This window comes from Clytia hemisphaerica, unplaced genomic scaffold (assembly GCF_902728285.1).
Source record: "Clytia hemisphaerica strain Z4C2 unplaced genomic scaffold, Clytia hemisphaerica genome assembly, whole genome shotgun sequence".
NCBI lineage: Eukaryota > Metazoa > Cnidaria > Hydrozoa > Leptothecata > Clytiidae > Clytia > Clytia hemisphaerica.
This window is the reverse complement of record NW_027103994.1, coordinates 199,902-226,684: the sequence shown is the minus strand read 5'-3', so window position 1 is coordinate 226,684 and position 26,783 is coordinate 199,902. Positions and strand designations below refer to the sequence as shown.

The following is a 26,783-nucleotide window of genomic DNA, read 5'->3' as shown; positions in this document are numbered from 1 at the left end:
TCACACCATAAAAGTATGACCCCTAGACAAGTGAAAAATTATCCTGGTTCCTTTCAAAGGCAGTGTTGCAATACCGTGCGTGAGTTTCACAATATTATTAATGTTAACCTGTGACGACAAACAGTTAATCTGATCTATTCAGCCTGAATTAAATTGTTTTAACCCTATTCATCCTAGGCTTTTAGGGGCGGTTCAGAACTAGGGGGGGGGGGGCTTTTCCTGTACCACCCCTTAACTTTTGATCTAGTGGGTCTTTTTGGATGAAATTTGGCACACAAGATCTTTGTCACGTAAGGTAACTTTTGACAAAAGAAATTTTTGATGACGTCACTCATCATGCCCAAAGTGAACAAAAACCGAAAATTTCCTTTGTTCTTATAAATAGCTATTGTATTCTAACAAAAGCTTTGGAAAAAAGTTGTCTGAGTTTAAAATGCTTATTTTATCCTAAATATTCAATAAATTACGGTTTAAACAATATATTTGACATTAAAAATAAATTTGTATTGGAAAAGTGTCAATTTTTGTGACACCTTACTGTCAGAAATGTCATCATACTCAAGGTGTGAAAACTTTTAGGTGTCAAATTTTTTTTTATTTTGAAGCTGAATAAAAGTTAGGAATTTACAGAACATTTCAAGGCAATAGCTCTATTATTTCAGGAGCTATTACCAATAGTTTGACCACCGAACAGAAAGAGCCCCCCCCCCCTAGTTCGAATAGGGTTAAGACGAATAAGATTTGTCATTCTGTCTTCACCGGTCGAATTTCACTTTGTGCAATATCAATTTGACGGTAGTTTTGGCAAAATATGTTAGATAAGAGACACATCGCACAGATTTTTGTGATCGTATTCGCTTAGAAATCTCAAAAAAAGACAACACATCGACAATTTATAAATATAACGCCCTCTTCTCGCAGACCCGCGAGCCTCCCTCCCAAATCTGGCCAAAATATCGTATCCCCATTCGATACTCCAATTTTCGCCAATTTTTTTATCCCCGCTAAAAAAACAAGTAAGTATCGTGTAACTTATAGTATGTCCAAAAAGACATAAGTTCAGTAAGTTTGGCGCGGAAAATTTGGGACCTTACTTAGGCATGATCATTTATACGTCAAAATCAGCATATTAAGATCTAGATTCAGAGCTGTATGTTAATGACATTAATTTTTTGTCTGCGGTGAGGACTTTCTTCCCCAGCAATTTTCAGTGACGTTTTGAAGGGTTTTGAAACATTTTCACTTTTAGACGGTGTTTATTATCCGCATCATTGCGGCTCTTAAATGCGTACCCAGATTGATTTGATTCTTGATCGCGCCAATATTTTTTACCTGTATTGAGTTTTGTCTCCCTCCTCCGTCGGTAAAATTTCTTTCGGCCAAGAACTTCTCGAAGAAATCAATGGATTCAAGCTCATATTTTCATTCGTCAGATGTTAATTTGCTTGGAAGTTCATTTCGGTGGATTTAGAAATGAAAAATGAGTAGAATAATTTCCATTTGTGCAATAAGAAAGCCAGACAGGATGTGAGATGGAGGATTTTTAATTTTGATATCATCATTCGCCCGGCGATTCGGAGGGAAAACATCAAAACAACATGGCTGTCCAGGCACCCTCTTCAAATGATGCTTGTCTTAGTATTGTACACAGTTTAATGTGTCATCGACAAGGTGGAGAATCAGAAACTTTTGCCAAGAGAGCCATTGAATCACTAGTTAAAAAACTGAAAGAAAAAAAGGACGAACTTGATGCCTTGATCACTTCTATTACCACAGGAGGAGCTCACCCAACAAAGTGTGTCACAATCCAAAGGACCCTCGATGGTAGACTGCAAGTTGCTGGCAGAAAAGGATTTCCACATGTTATATATGCTAGGTAAATATATCTTGAAGAGAACATACAGTTTATTGTTGTACATAAGTTTGAGAGGGCTACACATTTTCTCATTAAAAGTAAGTGTCAGAGCATGAAGTGATTGATTCAAAACATAATATAAATTGAATGAATCCAGGTCACTATGTGGGCTGCCCTTTGAATTCCAGAGGGTCCATCCAAACATGTTTTCTAAAGGGCTATTCCAGAATCTGTCTGTAACAGGGGGGGGGGCACAGAATTTCTGAGGGCAAAAGTTTTCACCAAAAGTCAAAATTTTCAAGACTAGAGAAGAAAATGTATGAATTTCCAAGGCACGCAATTGAATTAAAAACAGAAAAAGAGTGAAATTTCCGATGCATTTTGCGAAAGTACATAGATTTTCATCAGAATTTCCTACCGACCACCACTGGAGAAAAAAATTTCCAAGGCGAGAAAAAATTAAAAAATTAACGTCACAGTCTGACAGGGGTAATTTCTGAGCTTGGTGCATACGTACGTACGTACGTACTGTCAACTGCTCTAACGATTGGTCGAAACATGAAGGGACTGTTGAATATCTGGCCGGTATTTTCACTTCTACTATTTCTATTTGATAATTCATAGAAGGTTTTACAAAACCTATTCTCTTGAATATAAAAAAAAAGAAATTTAATACAAAAATAAAGAAATACTAAAAAAATCTATGATTGAAATATGAAAGTATATATACAATGAATGATGGGTTTAAATAATGTTAATGTTAATGTTTTTAAAATAATTTATTTTCTAATAATGAAATAGAAGGATGAAAAGTGGTTGAGAAGAATTTAATTGTAGAGATTATGATTTATGTCAGCGTTTATGGGACTTAAGTATTGAAATGCTGAGAGTAGATAGGAGATTAGTTTGGCTATCGCAATGCAATGGGGTAAATCTTAATGTCTATTTGAAATCTAAGGTGCTAATTTTACTAAAAAATAAATTACGATCTTCAATAGATGTGACTTCAGAGGGAAGATTGTTCCATAGCTTGACAACCTGAGGGAAAAATGACATTGTATACGATTGAATTGAACCCAGTATTTGTTGAAATTTGATGTTCTTACAACGCTGCCTATTAGCACTTACTGTTAAATCTCTTTGACAAAAAATTTGTTTTGGCAACTACACCAAGTTTATCAATCATACTTTCTGTCATAACATGTCACGATAACTTTCACTGATAGCGCGCCCTTTTAAACTTTTTTGTTTTTATTCAAAATGACCGAATTAGAGTAACCGCCGCAGGCAAAAGCAGGTTTGTTTACCTCCAGAGTCCAAACAGTGTCAGAGAGCATCAAATGATGCGTGCGCATTAGTTTTACGAATTATGGGAAAGGTGTATTTCGTCTTCTTCTTTCCAGACATTTGCTCCACTACGAATTTTTTCAGATTTCGATTTAAAAGCCTACTCAGTGCAAAAGAGAAATTGTATTTTTTAATACGCCGTTTATAAACTCAAATCAAATGAATTGGAGGTTCGGTGAAATGGTGGCCGAATTGCTGTCCCATGTTTTGTCAGATAGTCCCAAGTTAGAGCAGCTGACGGTAGTTTAGTCTTATACAGAATGTCTGAAACAATCTGTACGTGAATCTTGCTTGTTGACAGGCTTTTTAAACTTTGAAAATTCAGATGCCTGTCTGCATTTATAACCAATTTTATATACCCATAGTGTGGAAAGGGGTCTGATCCCCTTCTTAAATGATCCCCCCTTCTTGGCATCCCCCAACCTTTAGAAATGCCTATCCCCCCAACCTTTAAAAATGTGTATCCCCCAACCTTAAAAATGCCTATCCCCCAAGGATTTTGGACAAAAAAAGCTTGAACAAATATATGGTGAAATATCTTCAGAGAGAGAAAGCGAAATAATAAACTTCTTTCTTCTTTTTGACTCAGACTACTCTAACCGAAAACTTCCTTTCATGAAGACCAAATTTCATAACAGTGCTTGAAAATAATCTACAATATATATGTAACCCTTCTTAAACTATCCCCCTTCTTGCTATCCCCCCTTTTCCATGAAAATTTCTGATTCCCCTTCTTCAATAGATGTTTTGGCGAACGCCACAATCTTTCAAATAACTATTTACTCCACATACATTATTTTCCCTCAGCCAATAAAAACATGATAAATTATCTGTCTCTAGGTAACTGCTATGGAGTAATTAGTTATTCAAAAGACTGTAGCGTTCGCCAAAACATATCTATTGAAGAAGGGGGATCAGAAATTTTCATGACAAAGGGGGGATAGCCAGGAAGATGGGGGCTAATATATATATATTGTAGATTTAACAAGTTTTAAAAAACTTTAAACTACACACCTTGTCCCACATTCAGAATTTTGAAACTTGGCAACTAATTACACAAATATTACTAGGCAAGTATTCAATGGCCTTGAAATTCACACGCAAAAAATTAACACAAATTTTGTTTGCTTTTTTAAGAACACCACGGCTGGTTTTAATTAAGGGGGTTTTATTAACACAAAATTTTTCAATTCGATTCCATAAATTAATGACTAGCAATATTTGTGTAATAACTAGTTTGCAGATGTTGTAGGATGGGACTGAGATTGAATGAGAACACCCAAAGACACATTGTGAATATTAAGCAGTTATTGGATAAAGTCAAATCCAATATGCAAAAATATATGGGTGTGCGAGAAAAGATATAATATAATATATTTTCTCATAGCCAAATATATTTCATATTGGATGAGACTGCGCCCAAATAAATGGTTTATTATCCGTTCATTGCTAAAATATTTCTCGTTTTCAAACATAATTCCATTTTATAAGCTCGTAAATCTGGTTTCTTGGTAGCTTTTTCAAAAGTCTTCTTTTTATTTTGTGACGTTACATCAAAAAGAAGATGCTCAAATTTGTCATTGAACTTGTTGTGTGACGTCAATTTTTTGAAATTATGTAGCCTCCATGGAAGCTATATATTCGAAAATATTGGACAGCAAAAACAAATGTTGCTATTTATGCGCATTGTAAAATAACAATGAATATCAGCAGTCAGGTGTTTTGATGATTGAATATGTTCAAACTGAAAATGAAAGTTTAAAACTAATAAGTAATTGAACAAAAATAAGTTGAAAAAAATAAATACTTGACTAATGATTGACTAGAAAAATATAAGTCCAAATGACCTAGCCTAAGAGCATGCTGAAAAAACAAAATGGACGACAGGCAAAAGTAAAAGCAAAAGTAAAAGCAAAAGCAAAAACAAAACCTATCAGCCTACCAGTGTGAAAGTATTTTGAAGTGTCGGATGAAAAAATTTGAACTTGAATTTAACTGTGAGTGTTGATATTTTTACTTTAAAACAGACCATTTGTATGTATTACAATAATTTCTAAGCCCGCCTTTCTTATTTGACCCCCTACATTCCCATCTCCCCAAAACGTTTGGTTTCCCCAAAAAAAAGTATAATAGTATAAAAGTATAATTCATCCCCATTAAAAAAAGGGGATGAATTATATGTGCCCATTGAAATTTATCAAAATACTTGAAAGTACTGACTCTAATAATACTCCGAAATTTACCCAATCAGACAAAAGTATCGGTTTTTTAGAGAAGTGGTATTATGAATTGAGCAAACATTACGGGGGGGGGGGGTCCGTACTAAAATCCTGGATATATATGAGTACTAAAAAGATTTTCGAGAATTTTTTGCATACCACCACCCCATTTTAGAGAAGTGGTATTTTAGTGCCCATGTACTAAATTTTTAGGGACATTTTAACACTGAGACCACCAAATTTTGGTATTTTCAGGACAAATTTTGTCTTCTCAGGATCATTCTTCTTAATTAAGATAAGAGTGCTGATAATTTGCAACAGAATATTCTTTTTTCTCAAAGAATGATACTTTTAAACTATGATGCTTCATGAATTGAGCAAACATTGAAGACATTTGACTGGATGCAAAAATAATTGAACTTGGGAAATTTTCTTTAAATGAGAAAATTTTAATTTTTTTTGAAAAATTGCAAAATCTATCTAATTTTAATTAGTACCAATTTACCAAAAAAGCTCTTAAATTTTAGCCTGGATACCACCTTTGTACCCCCATGGTACCTAAAGGGATGTTTTTGGGTATACCACCACATGACTAAACATTAAGATGTCCTAGATTTTAGTATCGATCCCCCCTGCTGCAAGTTAAAATAGTGCTGCAAACATAATATAAATGACTCCAAGTAATAATGACATGATAACCTTATAGAAGATGAATTTCCTTCGTATCATGTTTCTCCACACAGAGTGCCTAAAAGTACGCATGCGATCATTTGGTTTAATAAACGAAATTGCATTTTATAGTTTTGCTCCTCTGGCTCTGACAGATATTTATTGTAAAAAGCAAAAATAATTTATTCCTTACTAACGTAGACAAAACTTGTACTGTTTTTAAGATTATATAATTGCCTTTTACTCAAATATATAAGCCAGAAACCACACCTTGCTATTGTCTGATGACTTTAAAGACTATTATTATTCTGTTTTCGTTTTTCCACTTACCCTTGAATATTTGTAGTCTTAGATATAAGATGTCTGATCTAGAAAATAAGTATACTAAAAAATACTATAGAGATTTCGTGTAATAGATACTGGTTTTCTTAAAACGATTTCAATTTGATGAACTTGTCTACATACCTAGATCTAATTCGAATTCATTCTGCATATTTTAAGATAATTATAATTGACATTTCATATTGGAACATATTTTACTTTTGTTATCTTGCGTGTGAATTTTTTTGACTTTTGATATTTCATGATTTCATATGATCGCTCTGATACTTTAAGGTACTATCGACCTCTGTCAACAGATGAGTAAACACAAACTTGATTGAAAATATTTTAGTGTTAGAAAAATTCTGGTGAAGATAGCCTTTACTAGACGTTACAGCTTTTTTCTACGCAGTAACGTTTATTCTACTTTGTGTCTTTTTTGACGCCACTTTAAACTTTCGAAGCTCTTGCAGTAGGGAAAAAATCGAATTTGAGTCAGAGCTACCGACCTTTATATATTCCTGGACCAAGCTATATCTTTGATCGGAGTTTTTTTTGGAATTGGTACCCGAAAAGAAGCCATTTCAATGTTAAAAATTAACGTCTAACGGCGCTACATCACCAAAAGTATTTGAGGAAAAATAGATCTAGCGCTCTCGATGCATTTTCACCGCTATTGAGTATGCCGCCATTAGGGTACCAATTTCAAAAAAACTCCGATCAAAAATTTTTGTCTGGCTAGGATTGAGTAACTTGGTCCAGGGACATATAAAGATCAGTGGTCAGAGCATTTGAAAGGCTTCTATTTTTCAAAAATCGTCAAAGTGCAACTCACTAAGAAACGGAATGAAAAATCCCGGTTATTGGTGAGGTGCTCGCTATGGTGGAGGTTAAAGGGGTTAAAAATATATACCGTTTGACGAAAAATCAAAAGATTTTAAATGTCACATCAGTTTCGACGCGTCCACTTATCTTAGTGGGTCATCTGGGGAGAAAGGTATGTGGGGGTTGAGACAAGTATATAAACCTGTAAAATGTCATGTATTTATTATGTTTTTCAATTTTTCTTTTTTTCTGTTTTTTTAGGATATGGAGATGGCCAGACCTACATAAGAACGAATTAAAACAAGCAGCATTTTGTCAATTTGCATTCGATCTGAAGTGTGAAAGTGTTTGTATTAATCCATTCCACTATGAACGTGTCGTTTCACCAGGTATGTCGGTTTTCAATCCTTTTAATTGCAAATATTGGTCTTTCCAGAAAAAAAAAAACTACAGACATCCACAACTACAAAACTTCTCTAAAAAATCTCAACCAAACTGCCAAATTTATGATGGCTTTGGATGCAACTTTCATTGACACTTTTGATACTTTTGGTACCAATGTCCGAATCAAAGGTTGATTGATGTTTCGGACAAAATTGTCTTTGTCTTTTAATATGAAAACTATGGACCCCTGTCATTATTTATTTTTAAGTTATCAGTTAAACGATATCGTTAAAATTTGAAAATCAATATTTTCAAAATGGAAAAAATTGACCTTAAAAAGCTGCCTTTATCGACCGCCGGAGGCTGGTTTTTTCACTTTAGTCTTCTAATCTCGTTTTGATTGGGCTCACTACTTATTTGACGGCCATTATCTTTTGATTTCGCTTGACTCGATCAATTTAGTACTTACCGTATACATTTTTTCGTTTCAAAATTAATAATCGAGTTTTATCTATTTAAAATGGTAGCGTTGCTACGATCATTTTTTTGCCGGCGGTCGTTCAGTGTGATTTCCACACTGACCTAGTAATGCATTGATATGGTGAAATACCTGTTACCATTTTTACCTAATTGCCTACGTCTACCGGTCTGAAGTATAAGATCGGAAATCAACAGTCATTTTCAATACAAACCGACACTTCCGATACTGTAAGGACAGGGCCCCCCCCACTTTTTTGCTAAGAAAGGCCCGTCGGCGCCAACCATGGTGGCGCCTCCTTAGACACTTACTATTTGGCCCCTCCACTTTCAAAATTGATTCGCCGGCCCTGAAGGACTACAGTGGGTCCCAAAAAAGCGGATAAATTTTTATACAAAGTAAAATCCTCATAATTTATCTCAAGTTTTATAATTTGTATATACTTGTTTTTTCGATCTTAAAAACCTATTCAATTTAATATCTTACAATTATTTTAAGCCCAGTTTAGGTAATGACTTTTGAGGATTTTACTTTATATAAAGATTTGTCCACTTTTTGGGGGCACACTGTAGATTCTTACTTTAGTTTCCCCAAAAAAAACCCATACTCTCCGAAATCGAATTCAAGAAATTGTCAATATAAAAATCGTTTGTTAAATATAATTTTGAGGGGAATATTTGTTAAAGCAAGGCTCCTGAAAGTCTAGCCATGTAGGTTTATAATTTAAAGAAATTCAAAAAGTACTACGCGGTTTTTTATAAGAACAAACTATATGAGAACACGACTAAAATATCAAAAGAAAGTTAAGAATTTAGGAATAAAACCCTAAAACACCCAATTTCTTAGTAAAATACCCAAAACTACTTACAAGATGGTGATAACAAGAACATTTTAATGTTAAAACTCAAAATATTATGAACACCTGCTTGAAGATGTTAGACGTTCTTATAAAGAAAAGATTTGTAATAAATGATTCAGGTGTAAATCAAGGTAATATCTTCTGATCTTTTCCCCTGAACATTTTGATGTTTAATTCAATTATAAAAACGTCACACTACTTTAGATTCACAGAAAACAAACTTCTTATTCGTACTAAACTCTAGACAAAATATATTTCCATCAATGAACCCTTTTTTAATACAAACTTCATGAAGTTTATGCAAATCTCGATTTTATAATACTTCAGTTGGTATGATTAGTAACTTCAAAAAATGATGATGATTTTTCAATTAAATTTTTGAAGTGCATTTAACGAGCTTCTATTTCTGGGGTAAGAGAATTGCAACAGTTTTTTTTGGAGAAAATATCCGGAGAACATTTTTCTGTTATAACTTTTAAGCGTCGTAGGCGTGATTCTATGATTGAAATCTCCTAATTGCCTAAAAGAAGACTTACACGTTTTTTTTTTTTTTTAAGAAACACACTTTTAAGAAACATGAGGCTCAGAATGCCTAAAAACTAAGAAACATCTAAGAAACATGGTGAGGCTGAGAATGAGAAAATAACTTTTTTTAATTCGGTTTCTTTTATGAACCTTCCATTCCAATCCAGCCTTCCATGAGGCTGATTATGTCAAAAAGTTTAGAAACATGTAAGAAACATTTAAGGCTTAAAAGGCCGATTTATTAAGAAACATTGAGGCTGCTTGGTAAAACTAGTTTATTAAAAATAAAAAAACGTGTAGTTGATCCTACGGATTAGAAATATTGGACATTGGAAAGAAAACTATATCTTTGGATAATACACGCTTTTTTGTTAGAATGGTGTTTTTCCATTTTATCATGAATATTCTTAAATTTTTGAGAAAAATCATCCTAAAATATTCTTACTGTATTCTTAGGTTAGGATCCAATCCCAGCCAAAATCTAGCATGTAATACATACCTCAAGCTAAAAATTAGCATTTTTGTTAAAGCTTTTAGCATTGCTGGTGGATACTTGGCAATTTACAGAGCATTTTTTCTAAAAATGATATTCTTTAATAGGTTCTGCTTCCAAATTCCATGATGGTGGTAGTCTCAGCATATTCTTAATCTTTTGGCCAATTTCATCATGAATATTCTTACAAAAGAAAAAGCGTGTACTACAGCAATATGAAAGGCAGTGTCAAAATTCTGATTAATAATACTCCACAAAGATAGCACAAAGCTAAACCTCTCTTGTTCTTTTGTTTAAAATCTGGTCAATATGTCTGCCAGACTTTTAACTATTTAGTCGATGGCGTGATGAGACAAATTGACTTTGATTGTTTATCGATATTATGAAAACATTTACAGTAGCTAGCAAGTCAAAACTTTTCGTAAGAAAAAGTTATTTCATATGTTTTTTTGTAAAAGGACCCATGCGATGGCATAAAATATCTTCTTTTTGGATATTAATGCTTCCAATAAATATTCGCAGATTTTGGCACAGTTTACTGCTAGTTATTTGGAACAATTTTAAAAGAAATCGTATTGCACAAGAATATCATAATTTAATTCATAAGAATTTGTAGTTCTTATAACAAAAACCTTCTGAGGATAACTCCTTACTTTTGAAGTCGTAAATTTTTTATGTTCCATCCATTAATGTATAAACTTCTTTCTTGAATTCAAAATCTCTTGATTTTCATTGGCTGTCTGCACGGTTCAGCATGATTAATTTATTTTGACATGATATTTTTTCAAACAAATTGAAGTTTTTTTGCATGAAAATGAGTGCTGGAGCCAGTGTTGGAGCCATCTTGTTGAATAGCTGACACATTTATATACAACCTCCACAAAGATTGTGTTCGGCTCTCGCAGCTTCCATAAGGCACCATTTTGCTTCATAAAATCTTGAATAAATGTATCTTTCATTTTACTTTCAAAGTTTTTTTACTGCGGCTTGTCGAAGTTAAATCTTGTTGTAGAGATGTTTAGCTTTATCTTGAATTTTAAGCTGAGTTTTTTCATTGGTGATAGACAAATTTTTCCAAGGGGTAACCCAATGAAGTATTTCCAGGGGGTCTAAGGAATGTTTTTTTCCAGGGGTAAAAAATTATTCTAAATTGCCATGGGGTATAAAAAAATGGTTTAAATTCGTCCACTCTCACTTTTAAGGTATGAAAAAGAACTTTTCTAAGGATGTTTCTGCTAATTTTTCAGGAGGTACCCACACATTTTCAAGAATTATTTTTTGCTTGAAAAGGTTTGTCCACTCTCTCCTTACTCTTCAGTTTTGGGCTCTTACAATGAGGGTAAAGTTGGGGTAAATTTGTGCACTCTACAATACAATTTTATGAGAACAATTAGGCTCAACATTTTCACAAAATAAGAATTGTTTAGAACATTGTTGAACCTGTTATTGCTGAGTTGAAAGCAGTGTGTATGGGTCATAGTAATAAAAATCGGCTATACGTTTTTATATAAAAACATCCAAAATTTTTGCTGCCTCCAGATGTTCTTAATTTTTCGGGTTTTAAGCCTAAAAATGTTCTTAACATGTTCTTATTTTCGTCATTTTTTGAGAATTTATGTTCTTATATAGTTTGTTCTTATAAAAAACGTGTATATGAAATATGGTTGTTTGGAGTTTAGAGTAGAGGAAATAAATTTTTGTAAGCACACCAGAACACTATAGATCTTTCTTTTTAGGGAATTAAAAAGAACAAAATAAATAGTATATAAGATATTACAATCAACACAACACTATTATTACAAAAGAACTTTTTCTTTTCAAATTATTATTTTATACATAGAAAAAGAAATTTCTTCTTAGTTTTCAACAACACTACGAAAGGAACTTTTTTTGTTTGAGATGGATTTGAGTCTTCTCGTACAAGTCTTTGGTAAGGATAAAACGTGTTCATTCATGAGTGTTGAATTTCTTTGGGTAAAACTTTGGAATTACAGTTTATGATACTTTTATGAAAACGCAGGAAAACGTTTTATTTTATTCAGTAAACCCAGTGAGGAACCATTAGCGTGATGGGTTGACCCAAGCTTGAGAGGCATTTCTGGAAGTTTCTCCCCCTATTTAAAGTTAAATCTTTAGCACGAATATTTTTGGGAACACTGCTTATTTTAAGGTGTAAAATACAAAGGGTTGCCAAAATTAGTGATCAGAGGTGCCTTTTTGTCCCCTTTGTCTTTCGACGCCCCGCTGGGGACAGTGTTGCCTCCTCTGACACCCCTGACACCACTCTACAGTGAGGATTATATTGGCCCCGTCAAAAAATCAATGGATCAGAAGATCGCACTTCTAATCAAGAATGGACCTTTTGAGAGATTTTTGTCAAAATTTTGGGCGATTTTTCCAAAAATTGTCGAAAATCGTGACCCTTTGAGAAGAAAATTTTCAGTTTTAAATGTTTTGGGTCCCTTTGAGAGACTTACCTACGAATTTATACCCTTTTGAGTGATTTTTGAGGTATGAAAAAGGGTACTTTTATGGCTCGCACATACTTATCACCTTTTTGCCAAAGTGCCCCCCCCCGGGCTTAATACCTTCTAGTCTTTAGCAGTAGTAGCATGGTGGTGCGACCAAAATGAGGGCTAAGTGGGTAGATACGTTCTCATTCATATTCAGAATTTTGGCGCCCCTCAGTAGAAATCGGGCGAAGCGAGCACTAAACTTATTCTAATAATTTTTACTTCTTAGGAAAAAAACTACTATTTGTGTGGTGTCAGCAAGAGAAGGAGTGACGAAATTTGTGATTGTGTGCTTCAGCGGCAGTTGCTCACTCTAGCGCTTCTGCATAGCTTCAGCCCCCCTATTTTTTTTGGGGGGGGGGCTAAGAAATATTTTGGCCTTTAAAGAGCCTGGGGGCTAAAATTACCAAAATATTTGGGGGGACCTAGATTGTTGGGGGGGGGAGCCTAGATGGTCTGACTGAGACTTTGGGGGCTGTTCAGCTAAATTCAAAAGATCTCTTATCTTACTATTAAATCAATTATAAAAAGCAAAAGATTTGTAAACATAAATATTAAAACAAGTAAAATTTAGTTTTCATTTATCAGTACTGTAGTCGCATATATTTTTTATTGACTTCTCTCTACGGGTACGGGAGAACAATGTTTTTGTTTTAGTTTATCTTGGGACCTGAAGTGTTAGGGGACCTAGCACAAGGCAATTTTTTGGGGGGAGCTAAATTGTTGGGGGGACCTTACTTTGTTGGGGGGAGCTAGAAACCTGGCTGAAGCTATGTTCTGCCACCACGCTCCTAGTCTGGAATACTTATCATTGAATTAAATAAATAAATCCTTCCATACATCTTCAATAAAAGATTAGATAACAGAAGCTGCTTTTGGTTCATTTTTGAAATTTATTATTCTAAACGCGCCTCAACAGAGTACCATCATCAGTAAAAAAATTGTCATTTAATGTCTTAAAGCTCTTTTATGTTGAGTTCAAACAACAATTTAGGTAATCGGAGGCTGGCTGGCCCAGCTTGATTAGGTTGGATAGACTTTCGAATGTCACATGATCTACGCATTTGATTCGTCAAAAATAAAATTCGAAAATCCATCCAGGCCGGGCTAGCCTGTCTCCATATAAACAGTCCCTAAAAGACTTGATAAAACTTGTGCGTATATTATTTTGTTATCTTTTTAGATCTATCTTCACTCTCATTGAACGCACACCCCTCAGGTAAAATGTTTCTCCATTTCTTACTTTTTAAATACATAGTCTAAAAACTCTAACTTTTCTCCTGGTATTACTGTCTGAGGGAAGTACTTGGGCAAAAAGCGGTATGGAAATGTGTCGCTGGTCAGGGTACCTTTTTTCAGTCCCAGACAGGGTCACAAAAACACTAAAATGGAAAATCAGTCCCTCGTAGGGTACCTTTTCGGGGGAATTTCGGAAGAAAGTGGAAAATTTTGAGACATTTTGGGAATTTCAGTGCCATTCAGGGTCACCTTTTTCGCTAATTTTGGCAAATTACTTAAAAACTAGTCCCACTTAGGGTCGTTTTTCTAACCTCAACGGCGCACCATTTAAGATCCTCGGTAGCCCCTCACACACGAAAACCTGCATATTATCAGTAGGGCTTGAACCTTAAAAACCTTTTCCATCCTTCACATTTTTCCTATGGCACAATCAATAAACTTTCCTTAAAGTTATTTTTTCTATGAGGGTCGGCTACAAAGTTCTGACAAAGATTTTTATGGGTCAGGTCAAAGACTGACATTACAGGCAAAAATGGGAAAGAAAAAATGGGTAAAGAAATTTACGATCGATACAATCTACAGTAATAGAGCATTTATAATACTTATGATAATGTTCGAGAATGAACGCAATCTAGACCAAGTAGTCTGAAAAGGTTGTTTTAAAAGCCCGAGCTTACTATCAAATGATTCTAAATTTATTGAATCCTTTTCACATTTTTTGGGTACATGAGATTCTAGGAATCTCAAAGCTCAAAAACTAAATTCTCCGTCGCCTTACATTAGCCTTAGGTCTATCCTTTAAAACAATACAAAAGAAAAAAGAAAAATGAAAAATTATTTTTGTCTCTTTTTCCAACTTTCTTTTAAAGATTATTTTGTAACCGCAGCCTCGAAAATGACAAAGAAAACTGGAGGCCAATATTATTTGAGTGAAACTTTTAATCCATTTTTCTCATTTTCAGGCCTTCTTAGTTGTTTTTTTTCATTTGAAATTTAGATATGTCTTTGGATTCTTCTTTCGATGTTCGTGTAAAAATAATAAGTTTAGTGCGCGGAGGTTGCCTTGAACACCTTATTATATTCTCATGATATGCACCACTGGAGAGTCTTCTGAGAACTTTTAAAATTTTCCACCCAATGCGTCATTTAAACAATAGAAAAAGTGACGTATTGGGTGAAAAAAGAAAAAGAAAAAGACTCCCCAGTGGTGCATATCATGAATAGGCTTTTTATAGTATCCTAAATTAGTTCATAGGGACTTTCATTCATGACCTACTCTACTATGGTCTTTTGTATCCAAAAACCATTGGTGTGTGAAGGGAAGGAGGCTGGGTTCGAGTAATATTTAAATTAATTACTTGGTACAAAATAACTATGCAAATAATGTACCCCGACAATTTCCTTAGCTTACGTCACTTTTAAAACAGCTGTGATTGGTTGAAAATGATAAATTGGGTTGAAAAAAAACTAGATAGAAATACGTAAGTTTGTCAAGTCATTGCATATAGCAGTGTATATCATAACAATGATTTTCTTTTTCTCGATATTTTCTCCAGATCAAAGCAATTCTATGAGTCCAACAATGGAAGATTATAAATCACGTGATATAGGGGGCGGCCCACACCCATACAGAGGTAAGTACGAGTTATTGGTTCCTCCCTAATTCGAACTTACATAGGGAATATCGAATTATAAAGGGGATTCGAGTTCTAATTATGAGTTTGGTGGAAGTTTCGGCGGTTGAAAAGTGAAATACATTATTCTAATTTAGTTTAAAATAAATATATGTGAAGAATGATCATTTGAACGTACAGAAATAATTCAAACATTCCCATCTAAAGTATGATAACCCAAGAATTATTAAAGTTCAAAAAAGTATTTTAAGAAATTTTTTACCTTATATGATACCATTTTCCAAAATGAAGTGTAGGGTCTTCATGTACAAAAATAACATCATCAACATTGGCCATCAAATGGCCATCTTTTTCATTATTTTTTAAACAATTCTACGGAAAAAAGCTATAATACGCTTTCTTGAAAGCTATGGCGTCGATCATCTTGTCAAGATAAGATATGATGGCGATCACAGATTCGGGTTCTGAGTGATGTGGAAAGTATAGGAATTGGAAAGAAAGAGAGTGTTGGTTTCAATTATTCATTGATATTCTTTGATGATCACATAGTTCACACCCCCTTTTTTAATAGCGGGGTGCCATCTTTTGGAGGGCCTTTGTAGTCCCGCTGCTGAGATCGAAAAAAGTGGCTAGAAAACAATTTTCGTGACACACATCTTAGAACTAACTTTTTTTGGTGGAAACTCACGAATTAGTATATATAGATTCCAAAATCAAAAAGTTTACACGATATTATCGTGCAAGTAACGAGTAATTGGCGATTTTTTGCGTTTCCAGGCAAAATTGCAAGGCCTGGAAATTCATGGTCAAAAAGGTGTTTAATTTTGCATAAATTAATGCAGATTGTGGGGAAATTCCCTGTTTTCCATCAGTTTTTGACCACAAATAGGCCCATAACTTTTGATCTAGAGAAGTTGGGACTTTGGTGTAATACACTTTTTTGCTCAGTTTGAAGAGCTCTTTCATAGGTCTTAAATTTGAAGACCCCCCGAAAATCATGAATTTCCAGGCCTTGCAATTTTGCCTGGAAACGCAAAAAATCGCCAATTACTCGTTACTTGCACGATAATATCGTGGAAACTTTTTGATTTTGGAATCTACATATACTAATTCGCGAGTTTCCACCAAAAAAAGTTAGTTCTAAGATGTGTGTCACGAAATGAAACATTTATCGACCTCAGCAGCGGGACTATTGTAGGGGGTTCCAAGATTCACTGAAAAAAACTGGGGGATGGAAATTGGAAATGTAGGGGGGGTGGAAATGTAGGGGGGTAAGAAAGGGGGGGTCAAATAAGAAAAGGGGGGGGGGGTAGAAATTTATTTAGACCATTGTGTCGTTCTATAAAACCTGAATATAAAGTTCATTTTTTTAAGATGACCCCTAGCCGAGAAAATATTTTAGGTGATCTCTTTTAAGTTGTGAACGCGAATTTCTTTATATTAAAGGGGCAAAAGACGTAAAAATTTATACATCAAAAGGGATAAAAATTTTCGTTTTAAACAGGCTTAAACACCAAATACACTTATGCACTCGGGGATATACCCCCCAGATGTAAACTCAGTACCCTCTACAACAGTTTGCCCTCGCCAAAATGGTGGCAACGGCACCCTTGACTCTCTTATCCGCCCCTCAGGCCGGCTTCATCATAGCTACTGAAACATTGATACTTGAGGCTGGTTGGTTACTTTCACCTCGAACTATAAATCGAAAAAAAAAACTCTCTAAGAATATTAAATCTCCATCTCAAAATGGGAGAGAAGTATAATATAAAATGTTATCTTTCACTTAATAATAAAATGAACTCTCTCTAAAATAATTATCAGCTCTTTTTTCATTAAAATCTTTTCTTAAATTTGTCTCTATCTATTTTAATCAAAAAGGGGGTGAAAAAGATAGGACTAATTCTACATATTGTACTCTACTTTCTAAAATGTATACATCTTGAACTTTGAAAAAATATTGAAGACTCCAGAATGGAACTTTGGGAAAAGAAATTTCAATATAGTAAGTTTTTCTTCTTCAGTACTGATCTAGGCAACTGGTCAAGGCAAATTCGTAGATTTAGGGGTTCTGGAAGTTATGATTGCAGCTACAGTTAATTCTCTCCGATTCGAACCAATCACCTTCGAATTAAATAAAGATTATATAACATAACACAGAGTTATTTACACCACTCACTATCTGTCTGAGGAGAACAATATTTTAACTCGAATTACAGAAAAAATTGAATAAATGAGGTTCGAATTAGAGAGAGCTTGCTGTAGCTGTTTTTAAGTTGTCACCTGATGGGTTTTCCTTGGAGTTTGATTCGAAACACTATGCTTTTCTCTCATTTCCTCAATTCAAGGTCCGCAAGGAATGCCACCCGACCTCGCCAATTACCGCCCAATGTATCCGCCACACTTAAAACAAGAGTTGAGTCGCTCACCTATTCACGATGATGGGCGTTCTCAACAAATGGCGCCCATTCAAGGAATGTCTTCTATGCATCAACATGGGCCGAGTGGTGGCAATAAACACCCGCACCACGATCCATTATCACCTTCAGGTCAACACCCGATGCATCCTGATTACGCCCCACCTCACATGGGTGGTTCGGGCGGACCAATGCAAGGACACCATTCCATGCACCCATCAAGTCACATGGGACCAACAAGCCCTGGTATTTTAAAATTGAAATATTAAAACAATATACTTGCTTAACTTAAACAGATTTAAGAGCGATTCTCAAATAAGTTTGTCAAATTTCTTAGAAGTTTGACTTTTGACGTAACTTCGAAATCTTCTAATACAAATGGATTTTCTTTTTATGGCTTAATTCGGCTTAATTTCCACTATTTTATGGTATCGATCGGCCAAAATGTGTCCAATAAAAACAAAGCGACATTTGATTTGAAGAATTTGATAACATTGAGCATCTTCCTTTTGACGTCACGTCACTAAAAAAAAACTACCAAGAAACCAGATTAATGAGCTTATAAATTGGTATTATGCCGGAAAATGAGTAATATTTTAGCGATGAGCGGACGACTCTGTCCAATAACTGCTTAATGTTTTGCAACAAACTTTTTTAGAATTGTAAAGCTGAATTGCATTGCTTATTTTATAAGATTACCTTCAAAATGGAATAAAGCCGGAAAGGTTTCACTGGTTGCCGTAGCGCCCGAGTTGAATATTTCAAAGATGATTTAGGGGAAATTTCGAAAAAGGTTACTTTATTCTCTAGTTTGCCGTGTTTTATTCCGACAAGTGCAAAAGAGGCATATTTTAAAGTCAATCACTGTCTACTTTACAGCAAATAAAGACTGATAAAGTGTTTACCTTACGCTCCCGTTTATATTTATTTTTATTTAAAGGTATCCATTCTCCACACGGTATGGGACCACCTCCGATGCATGCAGCACCACCACATCTAAGTCCGCATCCTTCACATTCCAACATGACGTCCCCGGCCCCTATGGACAACAGTCGCATGCTACCTGCCGGTGCTCGTCGTCCTAGCGACCACTTTGATGGGTACGGGACCCCCGGCCCTGATCGACACTCGTCTCAATCAGGGATACCTCCTAATACTAAATATCAGAGTCCCCTTTCAGCAGGCAGTAGTTACATGTCACCTCCAAGTGCAGGGACCCCTACGTCAAACTCAATGACGTCGCAATCAAGTACCCGACCACCGACACAAAGCCAGCAAGCACCTCCAATGAATCGATCAGATTCACCTGTAATAGCACAACAGCGTAAGGAAAGATAGCTTTTTTCATTAATTGGGCTTTTCCAGAAAAAAATAGAATATGGGGGGAGGTGGAGGATATAACATTTTTTGGAAATTCGGACTTTTAACCCCCCGGACAGCAGGTGTAACCTTCCGGACAAGAATTTGTTGACCCCCTGGAACTCCAAATTACCCCCCCCCCAGGCAAGTCAAACTTTGTAGATTTTTTCACTACCCCCTGGACACATTCATCGTCTTGGGGAATATCTTTGCCAAATTGCTCTGCCAGTGAAATAGTGCGGGGTGTTAAATTGCAATTTTTATGAACCCTCCCTTATTTAGCTAGTCAAGGAAAAATGCATCTTATTATGACACAATATTACTACCCTGCATGCATAACCTGTTTAATCTACCCCGCCCCTACGATTAAGCACACAAGAGTAGATCTGAAAATGTTTGATTTAAACTATGATCCTTCGTTAAAAGGTTTTTTTCATGAAATGAAACGGGAACACTTATGTAAAAATAAAACCTTTAATTACTTCTCAAATTATTCTAATTTACAACTTCTTTCTCCGAACCCATTTCTAGGAGGTATGGGATCTCGTGCTAGTATTGACAGTGTAGACATTAAACCACCGCCCGGTATACAACCGCCTCCGCCCCATGCTCACGCCCATCCTTCCCAACAAACGCCTGCTTCGACGAGTCAATCACCGCCTCAACATGTTCAACAGAACATTCAACAGCCGTCTCAATCAACATCTTCAACACATAACCACCACCCTTCACAACAACAACAACCGCCCCCACACCATCATCAACAAATGACGTCATCACATCAACATCAACACCAATCTTTGAATACAATACCCCCGTCTCCATCAGGATCTTCTCAAGGATTACCGAGTAAGATATCAAGCCCTTTAAATCAATGCATAGCCCTATTTATGATATGCGCCATTGCAATGTCTCCGACAGATCCAATAGCTGATTGGTTGAAAAGGACGCATTTACTGATTTTACGTCACTTACAACCAATCAGCTGTTGGGTCTGTGATGTAATGTCAGAAAACATTGCAATGGTGCATATTATGAATAAAACCTCATTATTGGACCTACCCCGGTGGGGTAGAGGTCCTATAAATTAACCGATGTCCGTTCGTCCGTTCGTCTGTTCGTCCGTTCGTCCGTCTGTTACCAGCTTTTCTCAGGATTGGCTCATTAGTTTTTTCTAATTTTTGGCACAATGATGCAAAATGGCAATGCCCAAAATGTGACGAAGCCCGATTTTCGAAAAAAAAAAATTCCGGCCGAAAATGCCAGAAATATACCGGAAATCGCCGTTTTTGCAGATTTTCATTGGACTTTTTCCTGATATTTCTTTGTTTTTTCACGCAAAATCATTATGGTATCAATGCCAACCATCAAGTATGGTTCAATTGTCAAAACTGATTTTTGATGCCGGGACTTTCTAAAAATCGCCGGAACAGCCGAATATCGCCGGAAAAACGGTTTTTCTTGAATTTCTCGAGCTGTACTTTATATTTTTTCATGAAATTTTGCACACTGATGCAAAATGGCAATACCTAAAATGTGACGGAGCCTGATTTTTGAAGAAAAAGATTTCGGCCAAAAATGCCGATAATATGCCGTCAAAACCGGTTTGTTGCCATTTTGTCGAGATTTCATTAATCGTTTTTGTCGATTTTTGCTCAAAGATGTGTATCAGCAATGCCCTAAGTGTGGCCGTTCGGATTTTTGAGAATCATGTTTTTCCGGCTGAAAATGCCGGAAGTATGCCGGAAATCCCCGTTTTTGCAGATTTGAATTGGGCTTTTTCCATATATTTCTTTGTTTTTTCACTTAAAAAAATTATTGATAACAATGCCACCATCAAGCATGATTCAATTGTCAATAAAACTTTTACAATTTTGCAACCGGAACTTCGCTAACCGCTATATTTTCTTAATGATTGTTTTTCTCCTTATTGCTATCTAAGTTTCATCATCAGGTAGGTCCATTCAGCATGTTGCTTGTTTTATATTTTTTTTGTTACTTTGGTACCTTTTTACGCTCCAATGCTGTATGGTTCCTAAACTGAAAGAAGTCATTCCATTGGTTTATTTTTGGGGTGACGTCAATCTCTTTTACTACCCGAGGAGTAGCTCCTTTTTGTTTTGAAACTTGATAGGAATTTCAAAATGTTAACGTTGTCTACGTTTTGGACAATGTCAATGTAACCGTTACGTAAAAAGATGCCTTAATGGGTCAGAGTCGTCCGAGTTAAGAAAGATCAAACGATGTCAAATAATTTGAAGTCGCTGCATTGACGCAATCGGAAATACAAAATATGACATTATTACACCCTGGCAAACTAGAACCCACACCCTTTGTGCCGTCAGGTTTGACTTTATAGGTGTATGGTCTTTTTATTCTAGGCAACAGTCATCCATCGTGGTCTGTCAACGCCCCTCCGTCAAGTGCTCCTACGCCTTCCCCAATGACGCCGTCAGTCGATAGCGGTCGTGGGAGTGTCAGCAGTGTCGGTATGAACTTCCCCGCACCATCGCCGGCTAATTCTCTCTCATCTGGTCCTTCGTTCTGTAAGTATTAGATTCTACTCCTGCTTTTGATGTTATTGTCCGCTCAGTTACATCTAGATAATCGTTAACGACTTATCCTAAGCTTTTCTTTTCAGTGTAAAAAACCGTGATCCTGATGAAATTGAGCGATTCGAGGCGGGTCAACAGAATAAGCAGTGTTGCAACTTTTCCGTCTGTAGACGGATATCCGTCCAGCTGAGATACAAATATATCATTTCCGTCTTGCCAGTAAGAGGGTTTTTGGTTCAAATGACCATCTAATCCTAAGGTTTCCGTCCATATTCACAAAACCTAGTTGCAACACTGAATAAGATATAAGCTCGGTATCAGAAATAATTTATCGAATCGGTTCTTTGCTGGTATGCAATTCGAAAAGATTTACCTACCAGTGATATAATTGTCTTTATTTTTCTCCAGGGAATCCACCAGAACCATCAAATCGATCCAATTATCATCGTCCTGGCTCACAATCATCACATCATCGCAATCAACGTAAGCTTTTTTGTCCCGGACTCTTGACTTATTACTACCTTATTACACGAAAATAAGTAGATTACGTGAATCAACCAGAATTTAACACGAACTGAAAATTTTCGTGTTGATTACAACTTACAACTCCTTAAAAAAACCAGGTGTAATGTTCTTGAACTACAATATCGGTCAAAATAAATTGAGAATTTTGGTTAATTCCTCGTTTTTAACATTTTAAAGTTCGGGTGAGAAAGTCGCTTTTGGGCTTTTTGTTAAATTTAATCGAACATTCCAATTTGGGTGGGGTTTATAGACTTCCAGGCTATATTCTGAGCGCTACTGGACCATTCTTGAACTTTTGGATCCTATTAAGTCTCATGTTAAAACTCAGAGTTGAAATTCTACCCTTCCAACCTAAGTTAGAGTGCTTCCAAATCGTTTGTGGCTATAAGATTTCGTTGGGATTTCCCTTTTTTCTCAAATATTATGACCGGGATTGTAGGTCACAGTGTAGAAACCATACTGAATGACCGCCTGCTGAACGCTTAATCATCCAAGCTAAACTTACCAATGTTCCTATAAAAGAAATTGCGAGACAGTCAAAGAAATAGAAATGACCGAGACTCTATCAAAACGTTCTAGTACAAGAACACAGATATTCTTTTACGTACTAGATATAGTCTAACTGCTCACAGATTTCCCGTTTTGAAGTCGACTAGTCGGCCATGTTGCTTTGGATTTTACCTTTGATTTTCGAACGTTCGATTTCAAAACATTCGAACGTTCGAATTAAAAAAAACAAGATGGTGGACTAGTCAGCTCTAAAATTAGACAAGCTTCCTTTTCATATGAGACGCCCGATCCAGTCAAGTAGTTAGAGATCTGTGTGCAAGACAGAGAAAGGTAGAGGGAGAAAACTTCACGCGCTTTTTCTTGAAATAATCGAAGGAACTACTACACTATTCATGATTCTTTAACTAAAGATGGCTCCTATATGAGGAAATCTTTTTTTTTTTTTTTTTTTCTTTTTTAGGAGAAATATTCTTTAATAGTAATTAGATATTAAATTAAAACGTTACAATATATAAATTGCTTAAAATACGTAGAGCTAGGAAATTCAAAGTTAAATAAAGAAAAAAAATTGAAATCACGACAAAAACGAAACTGAAAACTGAATCGAAAAACTGTCGAAATAGCACAACCTAGCGGGTCATGCCAAACTCAAAAGCATAAACAAAAGCAATGGTCAATACGGTGAAAAAGTTAAGTACTAAAATCTATGAAAAGCTAACATTTCAAAATATCATTATTTAATAAATCAATCTCATCAAACCTAAGGTTTGGTTTTAGTGTTCGTGTGCCGCGAATACATGTTACGACTGATCTCGTTAAAGCAAACGAAATTTTTGTTCTGATCCAATTTTTGGTTTGAGACGCGTGAGAATCTGTCTTATCAGCTAGTAGATTAGCTAGCGCTCCAAAGAAGTGCTCAGCCTCTACACCCATTCCACCATTCATGGAAAATATCAACGGAGTGAATGATCCATGATCAACTTTGATAATTCGTTCATTGTAGTTTCTCTTTTTTTCCCGTTCGTTTGACGCAAAAGCGCTTTTGAGACTTTGGGCTGTGTATCTCAGAGCATAGGCGTTGAATACCTTTACATCAAAAAATGCTCGTTGTCCACGAACCCAAAAGCCTCCAGCACTGATGTCAGCTCTCGCGTTGTCTGTCGTGATCGCACCTTTGTTTAAGCGTTCGCCAGTGATCGGCTCCAACATTGGTTCGATAGCGACATCATGTGTCACTTGATTCAACATTTGAGCAATTGTATATGAGGAAAAAGTGATTTTTTTTTTTTTTTTTTTTTTTTTTTTTTCGTGTTCACCTTCAACACGATCAAGAAGGGGGAATCATTTCTTCATTTAAAACCATACAAGCAGCAGATAAGGGGAACTCTAACAAACGAGCTGAAGACCGCTATTCCTGATTCGCAATCTGCACAAGAAAAGGGTTTTCAATGTCAATATTGCTCAAGAAGCTTTTCTACTAAAACTGGTCGAACAAATCATGAAAATGCCCACGCACGAAAAAATCGAGAAGAATCTCTTGCATTGGTGACAACCGCAGAAGTTACGTCAATTAATGTTGAACGAAACCTGACGTCACATACTCCAATCGAACAAGAAGAAGTCCCTGTCTGGGGCAAGCTGTCGAAGCAAGATCTCTGTCAAATTGCTGATTCGATGTACGAAGAAATCGTGTACTTTCGTAAAAATCTATTCCTTGTACCATCTGGAAAAGCAGGGAAAGACTACATAGAAGAAATGACGAGACTGATCAACTTCTGGAACAATCAATCTGATGATTTCTCAGCATCATCAATGAAACTCCTGATGTGTATGCCATCAATACTCCTCCAAAAGACTCACGCACGATCCAAAGCTAGAGAACACTCAGAAACGCTAGCTAGGAGATTGAACATCTGGAAAGAAGGAGACTTTGATAAATTGTTGAGGGAAACAAGAGAAATACAGAAACGTCTTCCTCGAGTTGACGCTTTAAAGACTAAAGACAAAAACAAGCCAATCACACTCTTCACGAAGCACATGTTAAAGGGCAACATCTCCGCGGCAATTAGAACTCTTGAAGATACAGCTTCAAGTGGTGTCCTGCAACCAACTGGGGATGTAATAAACACTCTTAAATCGCTTCATCCAAATGCAAACGAACACACCGACGATCGTATCATCTCGAAGAAAGAAGTAGTTCCAGTTGACCCAATCATCTTTGAGTCTATTGATGGGACAATGATTCGAGAGGCAGCCATTAAGACGAAGGGTGCTGCTGGACCATCAGGGCAAGATGCTGACCAATGGAGACGTATCCTTGCCTCCAAGAACTATGGCAAATACAGCTCTGATTTGAGGGAAGCAATGGCACGCATGCTGAAAATCTTATGCCGACAAGAAGTTGATATTAAAAGACGATCAATTGAAGCTGTACTTGCTTGCAGATTGATACCTCTAGACAAAAACCCAGGGGTACGACCAATTGGAATTGGAGAAGTGATGAGACGTATCTTCGGCAAAGTTCTGATCAACACCATCAAGCCAGATATCCTTAAAGCAACTGGTAGTGTTCAAGTGTGCGCTGGACAGCAGGCTGGCTGTGAAGCGGCAGTTCACGCAATCAACCAACTATTCCAAGAAGATGAGACAGACGGAGTGATACTAGTGGATGCAGCGAATGCTTTCAACAGCATTAACAGAAGATCACTGCTCCACAACATCAAAATATTGTGTCCAGCTATGGCTCAATATATTCACAACTGCTACCACCGCCCATCAAGACTTTTCCTAATGGGAGGAAAGGAGATTGCATCGCAAGAAGGTACCACACAAGGTGACCCTACAGCAATGCCAGCATATGCAATTGGATTGATGCCACTGCTTGAGATCCTCCAAGAAGATTTGCTGACACAAGGAGTTAAAAATGCTGCATATGCTGACGACCTCGCTGGTACTGGGAAGCTTCAAGCCCTGAAGAAGTGGTGGGATGACGTCAATGACTTAGGACCTCTCCTAGGTTACAACCCAAAAGCTTCCAAGTCGTATTTGATAGTGAAGGAGGAGAAGCTCGAAGAAGCAAAGGTGCTATTCAAAGACACAGGAATCAACATCACGGTTGATGGACACAAATATCTTGGTGGTTTCATTGGTCAAGAGGGTGGCCAACAGGAATATGTAAAGAAATTGATAGAAAAATGGCAAGCTGAGCTCCAAACACTGAGTGATATCGCAAGATCAGAACCACACCTCGCCTACTGTGCATTCGTTGGTGGGTATGTTAGCAAGTTCACCTACTACCTACGTGTGATGCCCGGAATTGAGGAATATCTGAAGCCCCTCGATGAAGTTATTGACAAACATTTCATTCCTTCAATTACTGAAAACCATCACTGCAGCACCGAAGAAAGACTACTCTTGTCACTACCGGTGCGTATGGGAGGATTGGCCATACCCATCTTATCATCTCTGGCGAAGGAAGAATTTCAAAACTCCAGAGAACTTACAATGAAGTTCTCCCAAGACATCATCGAACAGAAACCAGTGTACGAAGTTGACAACAGGGCAGCAAAGTCTGAGATCAAGAGAAAACGGAAAGAAGGAAGAACAATCATCCTCGAAAATCTCCGCAGAGAAATGACACGTCAAGAGCTGAAAGCGAACGATCTTGCTCAAGCAAAAGGTGCATCCAATTGGTTGACCACTGTACCCCTGAAATCTGAAAATTTCAACCTATCAAAAAGAGAGTTCTTCGACGCAATTGCCGTCCGATACAGATGGAACATGAAGCACCTACCATCGACATGTGCATGTGGCAAGTCGTTCTCTGTCGAGCATGCACTTTCCTGCCCCAAAGGAGGGTTCATCTACCAACGGCACAACACTTTGAGGGATACAATTGCTCAAATGTTGAATCAAGTGACACATGATGTCGCTATCGAACCAATGTTGGAGCCGATCACTGGCGAACGCTTAAACAAAGGTGCGATCACGACAGACAACGCGAGAGCTGACATCAGTGCTGGAGGCTTTTGGGTTCGTGGACAACGAGCATTTTTT

At 36.5% G+C, this 26,783-nt stretch overlaps 1 protein-coding gene across 2 annotated transcripts in view; it reads left to right on the top strand.

Annotated features, from left to right (window-relative positions):
* Positions 1-1,334: 1,334 nt before the first annotated feature.
* LOC136811207 (mothers against decapentaplegic homolog 4-like) overlaps positions 1,335-26,783 on the top strand; it is a 32,940-nt gene continuing 7,491 nt past the window's right edge. Inside the window, exons 1-9 of one of the 2 annotated variants that reach the window (XM_067067821.1) lie at positions 1,335-1,876; positions 7,498-7,625; positions 13,672-13,707; positions 15,284-15,361; positions 17,710-18,024; positions 18,719-19,102; positions 19,669-19,986; positions 21,519-21,683; positions 22,101-22,175. In XM_067067821.1, coding sequence (XP_066923922.1) covers positions 1,599-1,876; positions 7,498-7,625; positions 13,672-13,707; positions 15,284-15,361; positions 17,710-18,024; positions 18,719-19,102; positions 19,669-19,986; positions 21,519-21,683; positions 22,101-22,175 — 1,777 coding nt within the window. In that variant the 5' untranslated portion in view covers positions 1,335-1,598. Of the gene's footprint in view, positions 1,877-7,497; positions 7,626-11,709; positions 11,906-13,671; positions 13,708-15,283; positions 15,362-17,709; positions 18,025-18,718; positions 19,103-19,668; positions 19,987-21,518; positions 21,684-22,100; positions 22,176-26,783 lie in introns of those variants that run through there. The other variant, XM_067067822.1, reaches the window with a different exon arrangement.